The sequence below is a fragment of the Onychostoma macrolepis genome, chromosome 21 (assembly GCF_012432095.1).
Source record: "Onychostoma macrolepis isolate SWU-2019 chromosome 21, ASM1243209v1, whole genome shotgun sequence".
Lineage (NCBI taxonomy): Eukaryota > Metazoa > Chordata > Actinopteri > Cypriniformes > Cyprinidae > Onychostoma > Onychostoma macrolepis.
The window spans coordinates 24,457,542-24,476,442 of NC_081175.1; the positions used below are offsets into that span (position 1 = coordinate 24,457,542).

Genomic DNA, 18,901 nt, shown 5'->3' on the forward strand with positions numbered 1-18,901 from the left:
GAAATACTTAAATTTTCAGGTTGGTAATATTCAGGGTGCAGTGACTTAATCACCAAACTACACCATTCCCAGAGTCGTTCAACATATGTAGCTGTTCGTGTTAAAGTTGATTTTGTTATTCGTAGTGATTTTGCAACCTATAGGGAGGCAAAATAGTGTAGTGATGGGTACTCGCGTCACTGATGACATTATTTTTGGATCATGTGTCACTGTCACGGATCGGCCAGACCCTCCCCTCCGTCAATCACAACGATCCGCATCACCTGAATTCTAATCATGCTCACCTGCACCTCATCACCACCCTCATCTCACTCAGCATAAAAGCACACGCCACAGTTCATTCTCTGTCTGATCTCGTACACATGATGTGGACTCTACTCCTGCAACCATCTCGCTGAGTATAAAACCTTATAATACTTACCCATTACGCCTTACCTCCTGTTTCTACTGCTTGTGCTCTCCTCTCCCGCAAGATCGTCTGTCTCCGTGGTCAAGTGTGCTCCTGAAGATTCCCCCCTCTCTTCAGCCACTCGCATCCTGTTCAATAAACATCATTTGCACTATTACCTACCTCTGTGTCCGGCTGTATATGTGACAGTCACTTTAGTATCAGTTATAAGTATATCAGATAAGAAAGATTGGTGGAATATCTAACTTGTAGAACCTCTCACCCGTAAGAGGAGTTGTTTCTTGTGTTGTATTATCAACACAAAAACTTGAGTGTAATTAAATCAATTTTACTAACAAAAGATAGACAACAATAATCAACAACTTCTAAATCAATACCATGAATGAAAAAGGAATAACATGCACAAGATGCATAAAATGCAAGTGATTAAGTTGGATTTTGCTATGGCAGACTTATGTTATCTTATTAAAAGATAAACTGAAACTAATAAGGTGTAGAACCTTATTTTGCATCAAACAAATCACTGACATCAGCTATATTACATCTAGTGTAAATTAGAAAATCATATACTGATAATATTAAAACAGTGCCAAGGTCACACAAGATAAGTGATATTTACGTTTTCTGTGGTTGAGTGAGCAGTCCGGTTTGCGGTGATTTCTTCCACTGGTTGTGCTGGTAGCAATGCAGTGGGAAAAGGAGCAGGAATCCGTTTCAACAGCCTTGAACACAAAGTGCTGTAGGACTCTGATCTCCTGGAGCACCAAGGGGTCCTAAAATTTGGAACGCAGACAAGGCCCTGGAGTAGGTGCCGAAGGTCCTTAGCCTGGAACATGCAACTGAAAGTACCTTGAAGTGAAGGTTTGCTTGCCAGAGTTTAACCTTGTTGCAAATGTCTGTATGTCTTCTGCCTCTCTGGGCCAGAGACTCAGAACTTGGTCAATCCGCTTTGTTTTTCTAGGATGGAAACTGAACATTCTGTATCTGTTGTTTTCTCACTGGATGAAGATTCAGAAAGCAGGGTATCTCTTTCGTCACAGGTTGGAGGCTCAGAACGTGGTTGTATCTGTTGCTGCCTCAAAAGCTGGTCTCTCTGGATGGGAGACTAAGAATGGTGTATCTGTTGTTGTCTCACCACACAGGCCAAAGACTCAGAACGAGTGTATCTGCTATTGTCTTTCTGGATGGGAGACTCAGAACTGTTAGTGTCTCTTCCCAGAATGGCACCTGAATGTTCTGAGCCTCTGCATACGATGCATAAATTCCAAAAGATCATAACGTCATCATTGATGTGAGTACCCAACACTACACTATTGCGCTTCCCTATGTGCGCGAAAGCAAAATCACTACATTTTGTCTGAAAAAAAAAAAAAAAAACACCTTGCTATGTGTACTGTGTTAGGCTAACCAAGACTTATAGCACTTGCATATTATTGCTCTTTTGTTGGTTTTGATTGCTTCTATTGTCATCATTTGTAAGTCGCTTTGGATAAAAGCATCTGCTAAATTACTCAATTTAAATGTAAATGTAGTAGTATGAGAACTTTACTCATGGTGTTTTATGTTGTTTACAGGTCCTGACTGGATTATAATAAATGTAGGTGGGATGTTAGGCTCTCGTAAGAGGCCTCTAGTATCGAATCACAGCAGTACTCCAGATGCCACAGCAACTGCACCAACCCCTGACACGTTTAACATCTTAGATGAATCTGCTGACTTCCTTAAAGGCCTAATGGTCACACGCCTCATGCCCTCGTTCTACATCTTCATCATCCTCATTAGTTTGCCTCTGAACGCTTTGGCCTTGGTGGCGTTCACGTGTAGGATTCGAGAGAAGAAGCCAGCAGTGATATACATGTCTCACCTGGCGTGTGTGGACCTGCTCTTCACCCTGCTGCTGCCTCTGAAGATCCACTACCAGCTGAACGCTTCAGATTGGGTGTTCGGTGAGGCGGCGTGTCGTGTGCTCAGTGCAGCTTACTACTGCTACATGTACTGCTCCATACTGCTGATGATGTGCATGAGTGTGGACAGGCTGCTGGCTGTGGTGTTTCCCATCGCCTCTCTGACCTGGAGGAGTGCAAGGAAAGCTACACTCATATGCACATTAGCCTGGCTGCTGGCGCTCGCTGGTACGGTGCCACTTCTCTTAGTGAGACAAACTGTTAAGACTGAGAATGTGGGCATCACCTGCCATGATGTGCTACTTCAAAATGACCCAACAGTACTGTACTATGTGTACTTGTTTTCCATCCTCTCCTGCCTCTGTTTCTTCTTGCCTCTGGTCGTCACCTTTGTGAGCTACTCCACCCTCATATATGCACTTAGTGCAAAATCTGATCGCTTAACATCATCTTCAAGTTCAAGTTGAGCTTTATTGTCATTCTGCTACATGTGTGGACATATAGTGGAACGAAATGTCGTGTCTCGCAGGACCACGGTGCTACATACTAGTTAGACATGAGATACACATACAGCAATGCAAATATAGGAAAAAAAACAAAAAACACAATAGGGCTATACAACAGTTTAACCATCTGACTATACATATACTATAAATACTATAACTACTATACCTAGTTGACTACACATACACAAACTGAGACTGTACAAGAACTTTACATAAATACTGTACATGAAATAGTGCTAAAGAGATGTTTGTACATGAAATTGTGCAGGAAATATATATTTTTTACATTCAATTGTTCAGAAGAGAGATTTTGTGGGAAGCAGCGCATAGTGCAAAAGAGTTAGTAGTGCAATGCTCCAGTAAACATTATTTTGTAGTGCAATATTCAAGTAAACATATATTATCTTATTGAGTCTTTGTTGCAGGGAGTGTTTATAGAAAGTGTCTAGTGTGCATATAGTGGGACGAGTGCGTTACTACAGGTGGTTTGTATAGCCCACTCACCTGTGTGTAGCACACCCAGAATTGCACTTAGGAGAAATTTGTCAATAGTTATTTATAGTTGGGGGCTGAGGTGTTCATGGTTTCAGAGCGGGACAGGGAGATTGGAGTTAAGAGCTCTCACAGCCTGGGGAAAGAAGCTGTTGAGCAATCTGACAGAACGAGCTTTGATACTCCGGTACCTTTTTCCTGATGGCAGGAGCTGGAAGAGGTTGTGGGAGGGTGGGTGGGGTCCTTCACGATGCTGGAGGCCTTGCTGGAGCATCGTGCAAGGAAAATGTCCAGGATGGAGGAAGAGGGGCACCGATGATCTTTGCGGCAGTGTTCACTGTCCGTTGTAGGGTCTTGCGGTCAGCAGCACTGCAGTTCCCATACCGGACAGTGATGCAGCTGGTCAGCACACTCTCAATGGTGCCCTGTAAAGGTGGTGAGGATGGGTGGAGGAGACTTGCCCTTTTCAGCCGACGGAGAAAGTAGAGGCGCTGTTGTCCCTTCTTGTTGAGTGACGTGGCGTTGGTGGTCCAGGTGAGATCCTTTGTGATGTGCACCCCAGGAATTTAGTGCTACCGACTCTCTCCACAGTTGAGCCGTCGATGGTCAGTGGGGGGTGGTCAACAGAGTTTCTCCTGAAGTCCATCACAACCTCTTTTGTCTTACCCACATTGAGGGACAGGTTGTTAGCACCACACCATTCAGCCAGCTGTGCCACTTCCTCTCTGTAGTGCGTTTCATCATTGTTGCTGATGAGGCCTACCACAGTTGTGTCATCAGCAAACTTGATGATGTGGTTGGAGCTGGACTTGGCAGTGCAGTCGTGGGTCAGCAGCGTGAAGAGCAGCGGGCTGAGCACACAGCCTTGTGGGGCCCCTGTGCTCAGTGTGGTAGTGCTCGAGGTGTTGCGGCCGATACGGACTGACTGAGGTCTTGCAGTTAAAAGTCCAGGATCCAATTACAGAGGGAGGTGTTAATGCCCAGCAGGTTTAGTTTGTGGATGAGCTGTTGTGGGATTATTGTATTGAATGCTGAGCTGAAGTCGATGAACAGCATTCTTACATAGGAGTTTTTCTGTTCCAGGTGAGTAAGAGCTAGGTGGAGAGTGGTGGATATTGCATCGTCCGTGGAACGGTTTGAACGATATGCAAACTGGAATGGGTCCAGCGTGCTTGGGAGACTGGACTTGATGTGATGCATGACTAACCTCTCAAAGCACTTCATCATGATTGGGGTCAGTGCTATGGGACGATAGTCATTCAGACAGGACACATGTGACTTCTTTGGTACTGGGATTATGGAGGTGGATTTGAGACACGTGGGGACGACTGCCTGGCTCAGCGAGATGTTGAAGATGTCTGTTAAGACATTCGTCAGCTGTGCAGCACAGTCTCTCAGTACACGTCCAGGTATGTTGTCAGGGCCCGCAGCCTTTCGTGGGTTAATCCTGGATAGGGTCTTCCTTACATCGGCTGGGGAGAGACAGAGTACCTGGTCGTTTGGAGATGTGGGTAGTTTCTGTGCAGGTGTGTCGTTCTGTATCTCAAATCGTGTAGATTTATACATAGATGTATCCCGGAGTGATCTCCCGATGAATTAGCGGTAAATTGACATTGTTTGGAGACGAACAGATGACATTAAAGGACATAAAAGCACCATCTTTGGGACCCGGAGAAGCCGCTGCGTCTGAGCGCCGCCATCTTGGATGAATCAGTCAATCAGTCAATCGAAGGAGAGCTGTGATTATGGCTGTTGCTGTGCTGATTGAGTTTGTGGTGTGCTTTGCTCCAACCAATGGCATCCTGTTGTACCACTGTGTTCATTTAGCTAATGGAGGCCACCACGAGGGTGATTCATCATATGCAGCTTACCTGACGGCTGTGTGTTTGGGGAGCGCAAGTGTTTTTCTGGATCCCCTGCTGTACTACTACGGCTCGTCTCAATGCAGAAAGCAAATTCGCTCTATGTTTTGGCGCAATAAAGCTAAAAAGAGAGCAGAAACACAGTCAAATACAAAAACATCTCAATGCACTACAGCTTCACAGTAAAAAATTAAAATGAAAAGTATATCTCTCTCTTAAAACAACAACTAGCCATATTCTGAGCTGTATTCTTTGTTTGCATAACAAGTTCACCACAATGTATTTATCTGCAAGTATTAACCAACATGGAGTAAAGTGTAGGTTTTCATTGTCTCTGTTTGCACACTATTAACAATATGTAGCTATTTTATTATGTCATTGAAGGTCTTGGAGAATGTTCATAATTCATAACAGCTTATTTATCTTAATTGCTTTCTGCAATTGTCTGTAATACAATTTAACTGAAGCTGTTTGATCAATGATTGCACTTATGTCTTCTTTCTACATTCACACAAAGGCTGTGATAAAGCAATCCTCTAGGTGTTTATCAATGTATACCCAACTTAAAAAAAAAATAATAAATCATATGCTGTCATGCATTTTAGACTATTTCCTGAAATGCATTTCACCAGAACCATGATTCATTCATCAATAATTATAATAAAGCTGTAGGAGTTCATTGTGTTTTGACTTGAGTTTGAGTCCTGGCACATGTTCCTCACTCATCTCACTTTTATAAACAGTAATAAATTATATCTTCACCAAGCAGATAGTTCTGAGTGTCACAATCAAAGTATGATGGGCTATTGTTTTTTTTTACACTAAAAAGAGTCAGATGTCAATGAAAACCCAATACAGTTGCTTAATAATGTTGCACATAATTTCTTAAAGCCTACTGAGTCCTTTTTCAATATTTAATAAAATACAACTTGGTAAATAATAATAACAATAATAATAGTATATAATAATAATTAAAATGAATCTGTTATTTTCCCTTCAAATACTTTCATATATCAAATTATTTCATATTTTTGAGTCAAATTAACAAAACAGCTATTTTACGTTCTTCGCAGTCACAATGAATTGCAGATATATGAATCTGCAATATTATTTAAACTTTAGCTTGAAATTGACAAATTTCTTGGTGTTGGTGTTGGTGTTGGTGTTGGTATTGGTATTGGTGTTGGTGTTGGTATTGGTGTTGGTATTGGCGCACAGATGCAGCGAATGGGCCATCACTTAAGGATGTCCAGAAATGACAGTTTCCCGCTACACATCAATGGCTTTTCAAAGAAACAGTCATTAGCATTGAGTTTCCAGATTTGCTCATTACAGGCAACATCACTTGGGCTCTTACACATTCTGTGGAGATTTGTGTTCTAACCACATACATCAATGTATGGTCAGAAATGTGCTATGCTTCAGACCGCAAGACCCTGAAATGCTTTGCTTAATTTCCCATTATTTATTTATCTATTTATTGTGTTCACTGTGTATTGTTAACAAAAATTTTTGATTACAGAATTATTACTTCTAATTATTACTTATTATATGTGTGAAATATGATTTGCAGACCTACCTACCAATACTAATACAATGTCTTCCACTCCATTCCTGTATATGGCTGAAAAAACAATACTCTGCTTTGACTTGTTGGAGGAAGACTCTTCAGTGATGATCTTATCCGTGTTCTTAATCCTCCCCTGCATCGACTTCTTCTGTCGCTGGTCCTCATCTTAGTGAGCTACTCTACTATCATTTATGTGCTCTGTGCTAAACTTGATCACTCGGAAACATCATCATCTTCCTCAGATAACTTAAAGAGGGCTGTGATTATGGCTACTGCTGTGCTTACTGAGTTTGTGGTGTGCTTTGCACCATCCAGTGGCTTCCTGTTGTACCACTGTGTTTGTATAGCCATGGGAAGCAATGGGCTGGATGGAGCTCAAGTGTTTTTCTGGACCCTCTGCTGTACTACAACGGCTCGTCTCAGTACAGACAGCAGATCTGCCCTGTGATTTGGGGCAGCAAGCCAAAGAGAGTGAACATACCATCAAACACAATCACACACACACAAAATCCTCTCATCTAAGATGCACTGTAAAACAAATAAATGGCCTAAATAAAAGCAGATATCACTTTGAATTCATTGCATTTGGTAGACACTTTTATTAAATGCAACTTGCTCTGCCCAGGGGTTTCATTAGTTAATACTCAATCTGCAGATATGATTATTTATTCATCTACTCTCTAATAAGTGAATGTGTGTAACTATACTACTGTGTCAGACAAATGTAGAATAATCAGTCATTGTTGTAATACTTTATATGTAAACAGATCTATCTATCTATCTATCTATCTATATAAATAAGATAATAAATAGAATCTATTCTAAATGCCCATAGCTGTGATTTAAAACAATCCTCTAGGTGGCGGTGTTTATCCATATAATGTAAATAAAAAGTACAATTTATGGAAGACAAATCTGTTGTTTAACGTAGTCTGTTATTTTAAGTTGCTTATTTTTATTTTGATCATTTTAACTTTATTATTATAACGCTGTAATTTGCTTCACAAACCAAGTAAAACAATATATACAATATTTACCACTTATTTCTTAAAAGAAACACACACAGAAGCCAGCAGTCCTTTAGGTGGCAGTGTTTATTCTTAGCTATGTCTAACCAAGCACCATAACCAACAGACTATATGCCTTTAATGCAGTCTAGATCTGGTAACCAAACTACTGATTCGCTGGATTTGTCATCTTTCTGTGTAGCTTCTCTGCTGAGTGAGATGACAAGCTGAGTGTCAGCTGACATCGCGGATGGTTAGTATTTGTAACTGTATCGCACTCTGGTGCGGAACGCGTGTCACAAATGTCACAGCGGAGTGATATCTTCATAAGAAAATAAGAGGCGTGCAGCGCTTCCTATGGCACCTAGTCCCGTTAGTTAAGAAAAATGAAGAGTGACTAAACAGAGCGCATTTTTTCTGACATATGTCAGGCAGGCTACACTTAAGTTATGTGTTGCTGTAACTGAGGGAATATACATGAACTGTCCGCATAAAATGTAAATGTGTCACCTGGCACAGCTCTTCTGAAGGGCGTGACCCAGGTAAGATCACATGTCTGACGGCGAGCGCCACACCTGAATATAAAGAGCTGATTTTGTTTGTATTCATGACAGAAACCGTCCACGTTTCGATAAGTACAGTCGTTCCAGTTAATTTCGCAGGAATAATGGCGCACCGATTGATCTGGATGTATGCTTTGCTTACCTTAATCAGCGTCAACCTGTCTAGTCAAAGTAAGAATTTGTTTTCTTGTTTATATTTAAAGAGAAGTGTCTCATCTCAAGACTTTCATATATGAAACTCGTTTATTTGATTATAAATGTTTATAAAATTAGATTTCTAAATGTTTATTATAGTTATATTGAGGTTTACTTTTTTATTTTTGTCAGAAAAAAATAATCATTTGTAAATTGAACCTCGTTTTTCCTATATTCTTTTAGTGTTTCTCTGACCTAAATCGATTTGACCGATATTAATGAAGCTCTAGACCGCTATTGAATTATTGTTGAATGTGTAGGCCTATGTCACTTCTGGCACACACATCATTATGAAATAATTTTTTCTCAAATACACGTTGGACACAATTATTGGCACCCCTAGAAATTCTTATGAGTAAAATATCTCTGGAGTATATTCCCATTCATATTCACAATTTTGAGCACTCCAGGGTGATTATGAAAATGAAATTATCCAACCATGGCTTCCCGTTTCACAGAAATATAAATAGGAGGGAAAACAAAGCCCAAATTATCTTAATCATCCATCACAATGAGAAAAACCAAAGAATATATTTATGATGTGCAGCAAAAGATAATTGAGCTTCACAAATTAGTGAAGTGGCTTTAAGAAAAGCGCTAGAGCAGTGAAAATTCCCATTTCCACCATCAGGGCAATAATTAATAATTTCCAATCAACAGAAAATGTTACGAAACTGCCTGGAAGAGGACATGTCTATATCGTCCTAATGCACGGTGAGAAGGAGAGTTTGCGTGGCCAAAGGCTCTCCTAGGACCACAGCTGGAGAATTGCAGAAAATAGTTGAGTCTCAGGGCCAGAAAACCTTTAAAAAAAAAAAAATTGTCAAACAGCACCTACATCACCACATGTTGTTTTGGAGGGTTTCAAGAAAATTCTCCAAGCTCATCCAAGAACAAACTCCAGTATATTCAGTTATCAGACACGACTGGAACTTCAAATGGGACTGGCTTCTATGGTCAGATGAAACTAAAAAAAATTAGCTTTTTTGCAGCAAACACTCAAGATGGGTTTGGTGAACACAAGGATAAAAAGTACCCCATGTGTACAATAAAATGTACTGCTGTATTTTTGATGTTGTGGGCCTATATTTCTGCTGGAGGTCCTGGACATCTTGTTTAACCCTTGTGCGGTCTTCATTTTGGGTTGTGCACTTATGGTCTTTGGGGTCTCTGGAGACCCCAGGCAACAAAATGTAATTTTGTAGCAAAATAGTTGGGTTTTTAAACCAATGTAATTTTACTCTGTTTATTAATGTTTTTACTCCACATTTGTGTAGTTTTTGGAGGATTTATGATATTTTTTTAAATTTATATAAAAATTCAAATCATAATGTAACATTATTGAAAATTTGATTTTTTTTTTTTTCAGTTCTAAAAATGCAAAACTTTGACAAAAATCATTTTTGTTATAATTGTGATTTCACAATATGTAGATATGAATCCAACTTAAGAAAACTTGTGAAAAGATATCTTTCAGTTGGTCAAATAGCAAATAGTAAATAGTGGAGCTCTGCAGCCATCTAGTGGTAAAAATGATAATTTTTTACTTTTGAAACTGTGATTTCCAAAATATGGGCAAAAACTTTACACTAAACCATGTGAAATGATCCATGTTATCCCCATGAATGAAAGTTAGAAATGTGGGTCTTTTATGAAGTTAATTTTACATAAAAAGCTGTTTTTTGTATAAAAACCTATATAAAAATGTCTTTTTATTTATATAAATTTAAAATATATCATAAGTTTTCCAAAAACTACACAAATGTGGAGTAAAAACATTAATAAACAGAGTAAAATTACATTTGTTTTAAAAAAATATATATTTTGTTAAAAAATTACATTTTGTTGCCTGGGGTCTCTCTAGAGACCCCAAAGACCATAAGTGTAACTTTTTTTTTCACACTAACATAAAATCAAGAAATCATTCCAATTTTATTTTTTATTTGTAGATCTAGAAAGTGTTGACGACCGTACAAAGTCTCATGCCATTTGGAAAAAGAGAACATTTTTTTTTTAAATTGAGCAAACTTCATTTGCGGGTCAAAAAGACCCCGAAGAACGCACAAGGGTTAAACGCATGGTATCATGGATACCAACAGATAAAAAATCAATAAGTGACTGACTCTGTTAGAAATCTTATAATGGGCCATGTTTGGATCTTCCAACCGTACAATAATCCAAACACAAACCTCAAAAACAACACAGAAATGGGTCACTGAGCACAAAACCAAGCTTCTGCTGGCCATTCCAGTCCTCTGACCTGAACCCTGGTGAACTGAAGAGAAGAAGCACCGACTTGGAGCTGGGAATTTGAAGGCTCTGGAGTGATTCTGGATTGTTTCTGGTCTCTTGTCAGGTGTTCTCTAATCTCATCAGGCATTATAGGAGAAAATTTAGAGCTGTTAAACTGGCAAATGGAGGTTTCAAAAAGTATTGAATAAAAGGGTGCCGTTAATTGTGAGCACCCTCACTACTTTCAGAAAAACCCTTAGTGATTTGGTTTTGGAATCCGGCTTGTGCTGAATAGAGGTAGAAGTGGTAATTTACATAACACAAATTTAATGTGGCAAATGTGGTCCAATTTTTCTCACGATACTGTGACTGCATGTATTTCTAGCACAGTAGCATTGCGCTACGGGCGTCCCGTATACAAATCCCAACTCTGGGACCTTTCCCGATCCCGCCCCCTATCTCTCTCCCACTTCTCTTCCTGTCAGTTATGATCTGTCATAATAAAGGCCAAAAATAAATCTTTAAAAAAGAAAAAAGTATATTGTGCTAAATTTGAAATAATTGTGCGTCTCTCATATCTGATTAACTGTAATGAAGCAAAATGTCTAAGGTTAAATTATTCAGTGACTCAACTTTCATGCAGTAGAAGTTGTTCAGAAAACCTAAAGCCAATGGTAAACCACTTACTTCAGATATGATGCACACCGGATGAGAAGTGCCACGCCATCATGTTCTCATGTTCAAGGCAACAATCTAGCATCTAATCGCTGAATCAAATCACCTTGCAGGCAAAATGTTAGCTTCAAGAAAAAAAAAGAATGGTGTCGATGAGTTTTGCTGTAAAAACAGTGCAGTCTATCTATCTATGTGAAGCATGGACTTTATTCAGTCCACAGAAAGACAAGAATTGAGAAATGTCTATACACACTCTTCAGGTCTAGGGTGAATTTACCCTTCTGTATCTTTCAGCCAACATTAATATTATCTTAATATTCAACGTTTGTGAATTAAGTGCAAGCCAAAAGAAATATAGTGGTGCAGATATGATGTTAGAACCTGGAAAACTAATTCCTATGGGGTTTTATAATGGGGTTTTTCAGTAGAGTAAAATAAAGCCTTTAGTAAACATAACTTGAAGATACGTTGATGTTTTGTTCTACAACATGAACTGCACACATTCACAATCCAAACTATCTTATCTTGTACGTTTTTGAAAATAAATGTTTCTGCTTCAAAAATGACATTTTCAGTGTGAGTGTGTGCGGTTTACATTTTAGATTAAAACAATACTGTATCGTCTAGTTAATGTTTACCACAACCTTTATTGCACTTATAAATTGAAAAACCCCATTATAAAACCCCATAGGAAAATCTAGAAGGAACCAGCAGCGTCTTCCAGGTTCTGATCTCGTACCCTGCACCACTCTATAATTTCTTGACCGGTGAAATTAAATGGTAATCATCAAACTGCCTTCAGCGAATGAAAATTTGAGGTGGCACAGATCGATGTTTTATTGAGATGTCTGTTTATTTGTGTGTTATGTATTGTTTAAATGTGGTGACGCTGTGGCTGTATTTGGAGCCCAAGACAAATTTCCCTGTGGAGACAAAGTATACCTTACCTTACTGTATGTTTATCTTTGATCGATCTAATGGTCTTACATTCTGTCGTTCTCTCTGTCTATAGGTTCTAACGAGAACAGAGGCTTTACTGGTGATGAAACTGAGAATGGAGTGTCAGTGACGTCCACTGCTGTTGCTGTCCTGAACAGCAAGCTCACGCAGATCTTCTTCCCAGTGGTGTACATCATCGTCTTCAGTGTGGGCTTGCCAACCAATGCTATGGCCATCTGGGTGTTCCTCTTCAGGACGAAGAAGAAACATCCCTCATCCATATTCATGGTCAACCTCGCACTGGCGGACTTGCTGTTCGTAATCTGGATTCCCCTGAAGATCGCGTACCATTTTAATGGGAATAACTGGATCTTCGGAGAAGCCCTGTGCAAAGTCCTGGTTGCCTTTTTCTATGGGAACATGTATTGTTCGACTGCTTTCATTGCATGTATTAGTGTCCAGAGGTACTGGGCTATAGTACATCCTCTTTCCCAGCAGAAAAGGAACAACAAATTGGCAACTGGTGTTGCTCTGTGTGTGTGGCTGGTTGTGTGGGTAATTACCGTGCCTCTTTATCTTTATGACCAGACCGTGAAGGTCACCAACATGGACATTGTTACCTGCCATGACGTCACTCGCCCCAGCCAGTCACGCTACCCTTCTATCTACTTCCTGATTATGGGAGTTGTCGGATTCATAGTTCCCTGCATAGTATGTATAGTGGCATACGTGCAGATGCTACGTTCCCTGAAGAGCTCGATGACAGACGCTGACATCGTTCAGAAGCGAAGGAAGGCTGTTATCCTCATCGTTACGGTGCTGGTGATGTTCCTATTGTGTTTCACCCCGAGTAACATCATGGTTATGGTGCATTACTCCCTGCTCTCAATGGGATTACGGGACAGTGGTTATGGCTTCTATGTTACAACGCTATGCCTGGCCAGCCTCAACAGCTGCGTCGACCCATTCCTATATTATTTTGTTTCAGATGAGTTCAGAGAACATGTAAGAAACACGTTTCGTTGCCGCAGCGAACGCACCGCGCAGAGGATGCGGGTTTCTTTCAGTGCACTGAAGTATTCGAAGAAAAGCAGTACCTACACATCAGACTCTGGAAACACGCAGAGCAGTTCCTACTAAGAACTGTTTTACAAATCTGTGCTATGCTCTACAATACCTCTTGAAAACTATATAAGCTCTTGTTATTTCATTATTAAATGTTGAACAAGTTAAATAATTAAATTATTAAACAAGTTTCTGAAACATGCACTGAGTTATTGTCAACATTTAACATGTAATTCAGTCAACGATTAAACACTTTTTTTTTTTTTTTTTTTTTTCCATAATCTCACATAAATGCTTTTTTATTTATCTTGGTAAATATGGGAATCACATCCATATTTGAAGAACTTAAGACCTTAAAAGGACATCCAAGGGTTCTCACTTCTTGGAACTACAAATTGGCCTCCTGTTTGAAATCATGGAAATGTTGAAGAGTTATTGTTGTTGCCATTACGTCACTAGTTACAGGTTGCCTCATTTTAGGTTTAAAGACCTGAAAATTGTTTGGTCTGTTTGGTTCAGTGGCATTTCTCAATCCCCTTTCAAATGACCTTTAATCCAGTTCTGTGGAAGTAGACTAAACGTTGACTGAATAACTAATGCTGTAATATATTTTAAGCACCTGTTACAGAAACCATTTTGCATTTATTCCGGTTTACATAAATGCATGTACACGTATCTCTAAAAGAATGTGAAATGTTATGTGAATCACACCAGTGACCAATTTTAGATGTGTGAATGTATAACCAGCAAACACTAAATGCTGGATTGGTAGTCTCATTTTTATGCATAGTCTTGTAAATGCTGGTTTCTTTTTGCACTCCCATGCCTCACTTGGTTTCAAAGCACATGTGTAGGTTTTAATGTTGTTTTATCTGTGGTCTATTTCGTATTTGTTTTGTTTTGTTTTGTTTTTTAAGAATTATCTGAAATTTAATAAATTTGTCTCTCGTCCATGTCTGCCTATGATTTGCTGTGTATATGTGGCCTTGTTTTCTAAATGAGACGGACAGTGAGTAGAACATGACCAAAGTCCAAAAGGCAAGTTTTATTTAACTAGCCAAGTCATAAAATTGATTTGCAGTTGTTTGAAACACACACACACCCACCCACCATTTACAGTTCATTGTCTTTTTTTTAAATGACTCTTCACTGAAAAGACAGACTACGTAGGTCAAAAATAAAAGTTTGTGTAGCAATGAATTATTTTTGATTAAAAAATTCAGACAATATTAGGGAGTAGTCATATTTTGATTTGATTTGTTTTTATATTTTCAGCTGTTATTAATTTTAGTTTAAGTTTTAATATTTCCAAAAGGCTTTATTTTTATTTTAAGCAATTTTAGGATTCTTAAACATTCTAGTTGCCAAGGCAGCATGTCTAATTTTACTTCAACTTTAGGTTTTTATTTTAATATCAGGTTATATTTTAGCGGTTTTTAATAATTTTAGTTTTAGTACAAGTAGTTAACAATAACACTGCGTGTTGTGGTCTGAGAACAGAGAAGTGATAATGTAATGTCATTTTGATGAAATAAAGATGACAAATCAAAAGAAAGAGTAACTACATTTGGCAACATGTTAAGACTTGATGAAAAGGCTACTCTTTAAATAGCAGTAGCTATTGTTGTTAACTGTAATGTTAATGGTATCAATATACAATCTCGGTCTCTCCTCCCACGCTCAGCTCACGAGGTTGATTTCGGTCAGGGCTCGAAACTCACGCGCAGCAGCAGGATCCAGCCGGAATGCGTCGAGCGAGTGACGTCATGCAGGTAAGGAGACACCGCGCGCTCTCTGTGAGGTGTGTCCTTCCTTTCTTTAGATCGACCAACAACACTTCAGTGACAGGAACAGCAGAGCTCATACGACGCTCCAAGAGCCGGACTTCTTGCACTTTGGGAAATACCGATAAGTTTGAACAACACGAATTATGGCTGTCCCTGCAAGTTATGGGATCTTGTTATTTTTCGCGTGTGTAGGCCTGATTTTTGCATCGGTGGAGCCAAGTGAGTAGCTTTAATTCGTCTGTATTTTTCTAACCAATTTTGTAGCTTTGGCTGTTTGTTTTTCTAATGTACTGTTGTTTGTAATTCAGTCATTTAGAATTCACAAACGATTTGTTTTGTTTCAGCTAGAGCCAAATCACGAGGTTTTCTGGTCGTGCAGGATGAAGAGTCAGGCAAATTCTTCATTGATCCTATCACTGCAGATACACTACAGAGCGGTCTCACAACTATCTTCCTGCCAATTATTTATTTCATTGTTTTGGCTGTGGGGTTGCCAACCAACGCGATGGCTATATATGTCTTGCTGTTTAGATCAAAGAAAATTCACCCTGCTGCCATTTACATGGGCAACCTAGCGCTGGCTGACCTGATGTTTGTCATCTGGACGCCTCTCAAGATCGCTTACCATTTGAAAGGAAATAACTGGACTTTTGGTGAAGGGATGTGCAAAGTTTTGGTAGGTTTCTTCTACGGCAACATGTACGGCTCCATCCTCTTCATCACTTGTCTGAGCATCCAGCGGTACTGGGTCTGCGCTCACCCACTCACCCAGCAAAGAAAAAACAACAAGTTTGCTATCATCGTATCTGTGTGTATCTGGATCTTCATTTGGGTCAGTACTACACCTTTGTACCTGTACCAGCAAACCGTTGAAGTCTCGGACCTCAACATCACCACCTGCCACGACGTCAATCTTGTCAGCATGGAGAACTTTAAATCGGGCAATGTGTTCCTGGATGTTCAGCTGCCTTATTATTATTTTATGGTGATGGCAGGTCTTGTCTTCTTCATTCCAATGTTGGTCATAATTGCAGCTTATCTTCTTCTCCTTCGCTCACTTGGGAAATCCACAATCGAGGGCAACGCTGGAAAAAGCCGCCAACGAGCCGTGGTTCTCATCGTAACGGTGCTCATAACGTTCTTAGTCTGCTTCATCCCAAGTAACGTGATGCTGGTCGTGCATTACGCTCTCCTGCGAAACGGCTGGGCTAATAACGGCTACGGTTTCTACATCACGACACTGTGCCTGGCCAGTCTCAACAGCTGCTTGGACCCTTTCATCTACTATTACGTCTCAGACGAGTTCAGGGAGCACGTCAAGAACACGTTTCTGTGCCGTAGCAGTCGTACGGTGGAGAGGATGAGGGTCTCGTTCAGCTCAATGAAGTACTCTCAAAGGACCAAAACATATACTTCCAGCACAGGCAACACGGAAAGCAGCAACTGCTGAGAGCAGATGGACATGATGGACACGAGTTTATGTATTTATCTGTGGATTTTACTTCATATTCATTCTCGGTGTTCTCCATTGGTTGATACTGAAACTGTCCGAGAGCAGATTGAAGTGAAGATATTTTGCTTTAGACACCTTCGAAAACCCCAAAGCTGAAGAAGGTGCCACAAAGAGTTTGAACAGAACAGTCTGTTTCTCTAAAACTCAGGGTCGTGAAGCCAAAGCAGTCTCATCGTTCTGTTGTTACATTTAATATTGTTCAGATGGGCTTTGTGAAATATTTAATGTGAATTTGCCAGCCTGTAATGGGTAAAAAGTTTTAACTTCATCTTTTAGCCAGAATTTGTTCTGTTTTTAATATTTTCATTTTTTTTTTCTTTTGTATCAAACCTGATTAGCAACCCCTTTTTTTTTTTTGCTAGTTTATCACAATGACTTATTTTTATACCTCACTGTATTATATAGCCATAATTAGGTCACTATTCTTGTTTTTCATGCACGTGTTGGAATGATATTTTTCTAAATTCATGCAGATTTGTTTTCTAAGTTCAACTGTAACTTTATTCAACTGTAACTTCATTATCTCAAAAGTGGCAATCTAGAGAATTCCCAGTCAGTTCAGCGTGTGTCTGAATCTTCATTCCCGCCTTGTTACAAGGAAATGCAGCTGTTAACACAAGTAGCCCACTTTACCCCTAAAGGCACAATACCTTATGAATAAATGTTTTATTTACTTTGAAAGTTTGTTTTTCTGCTGAATTGTTAGTTTAATTAATAATTGAGTTCATTGGATCACGTGGAGTACAGTACATTTTGTATAAGCGAGTCATATGTTGTTTGTAGAAACTATGACAAACCGAGTCATCAACACAAACCATGAAACTTAACCTTGTGACGTAACACTTCATGATGTTATCTTTCAGCTGTAAAATGTTAACATTCCTTTGGTTGAACATTTTTAGGAACATTTGTGGGGACAAAATGTGCCTCATTATGAAACGAGCAATTGAGCAGAGTGAATTTGTGTAAGATTAAATTGCTTTGGATGTAAAAAAGAATCTGCTAAATGTAAATGCAAAACCGTTTACAATGATTTACAAAAATTGATTCTGCTTTTGTTTTAATGAATAGAGCACTTTGAAATGTCTATCCTGCTTTGATTACTAGAGCTTGTTTCATATCGAAATATCTCGCTGTGTTGGCTTGTCTGATTTTATCATTGAAACGGCTGCTCTAGTGAATTCACACTGTTCTCTATTGATCAGTGAGTGTGACTCTGTCCACTCCCTAGTTTAGCAAATGTTTAGCGTACCACTCACAATACCGTCTGTGTCTATAGAAACCTTCTAAACCTGTTTAACTAGCTTAGACCTTTGATTCTTTGAGTCTCTTCAGGTTTGAACACCAGATTTGTTTTTGTTTTTTTACTGAAGAGGGCAAAGTGAGATTTACTTAGAAAAGTATGGCACACTTTTTTGCTCAAAAAACTACGTGAGTTGAATTATTAATTTCTACAGCACTTAAAAAATATTATGTATAGAAAACATCTAACTATGAGCAATATGTCAGCTACTGATAATAAAATAGAGTAACTTGCCTGAATTTACTTCTACTTATATAAATCTGTTTCTGCCTTAGAAAAAAGAAAAACTGTTTAAAAGTTTTGGGTTGGTAAGATTAGTATATTATGATGAGTATATTTTAAAATGTAATTTATTCCTGTGATGCATGCAAAGCTGAATTTTCAGCATCATTGCTCCTGTTCTCAGTGTCGCACGATTGCTCAGAAATTATTCCAATAAGCTGATTTGCTGCTCAAGAAACATTTCCTTATTAACAATATTGAAAACAGCTGTGCTGCTTTCACTTTAATGTGTCTTTTCTGAATAAAAATATTAATTTCTTTATTAAAAATGCTTACTGACCCCAAACAATTTAATACTGTATATCTTGCAATGTGATTTTGTTTTTCTATTTGTGACTTTATATATTCCAACGTGACTGTATGTATTTAATCATATCTCACAATCACCCTTTTATTATTACCCATAGGTGGAAACAGGCTTCCATATCTTCCAGCCCCTCAGGTAGCATCAGTATCTGAAAGTGTCCATTCATCCCGCTCATTTACATTTCCCTCATCTCAGGTGACTTTATTGTGTGGGGTCAGATATATGTAGCCTCCAGGCTGGGCTGCGACCATCCAAAGTCTCAAATAAGACACACAAACTCTCTGTCTCCC

General features: G+C 39.1%; 3 protein-coding genes across 3 annotated transcripts; all 3 read left to right on the forward strand.

Annotated features, from left to right (window-relative positions):
* Positions 1-1,411: 1,411 nt before the first annotated feature.
* On the forward strand, positions 1,412-5,730 carry LOC131528382 (proteinase-activated receptor 1-like). The gene is made up of 3 exons (XM_058757470.1): positions 1,412-1,610; positions 1,984-2,769; positions 5,034-5,730. Exons 1-3 carry the CDS (start codon positions 1,412-1,414, stop codon positions 5,357-5,359), a joined length of 1,311 nt encoding a protein of 436 aa, XP_058613453.1. The 3' UTR covers positions 5,360-5,730.
* Positions 5,731-8,328: 2,598 nt separating this feature from the next.
* Positions 8,329-14,397, forward strand: f2rl1.1 (coagulation factor II (thrombin) receptor-like 1, tandem duplicate 1). The gene is made up of 2 exons (XM_058759309.1): positions 8,329-8,484; positions 12,428-14,397. Exons 1-2 carry the CDS (start codon positions 8,358-8,360, stop codon positions 13,492-13,494), a joined length of 1,194 nt encoding a protein of 397 aa, XP_058615292.1. The 5' UTR covers positions 8,329-8,357; the 3' UTR covers positions 13,495-14,397.
* A 710-nt stretch (positions 14,398-15,107) lies between these two features.
* On the forward strand, positions 15,108-17,806 carry f2rl1.2 (coagulation factor II (thrombin) receptor-like 1, tandem duplicate 2). The gene is made up of 2 exons (XM_058759310.1): positions 15,108-15,425; positions 15,551-17,806. Exons 1-2 carry the CDS (start codon positions 15,350-15,352, stop codon positions 16,654-16,656), a joined length of 1,182 nt encoding a protein of 393 aa, XP_058615293.1. The 5' UTR covers positions 15,108-15,349; the 3' UTR covers positions 16,657-17,806.
* The last annotated feature ends 1,095 nt before the right edge of the window (positions 17,807-18,901 follow it).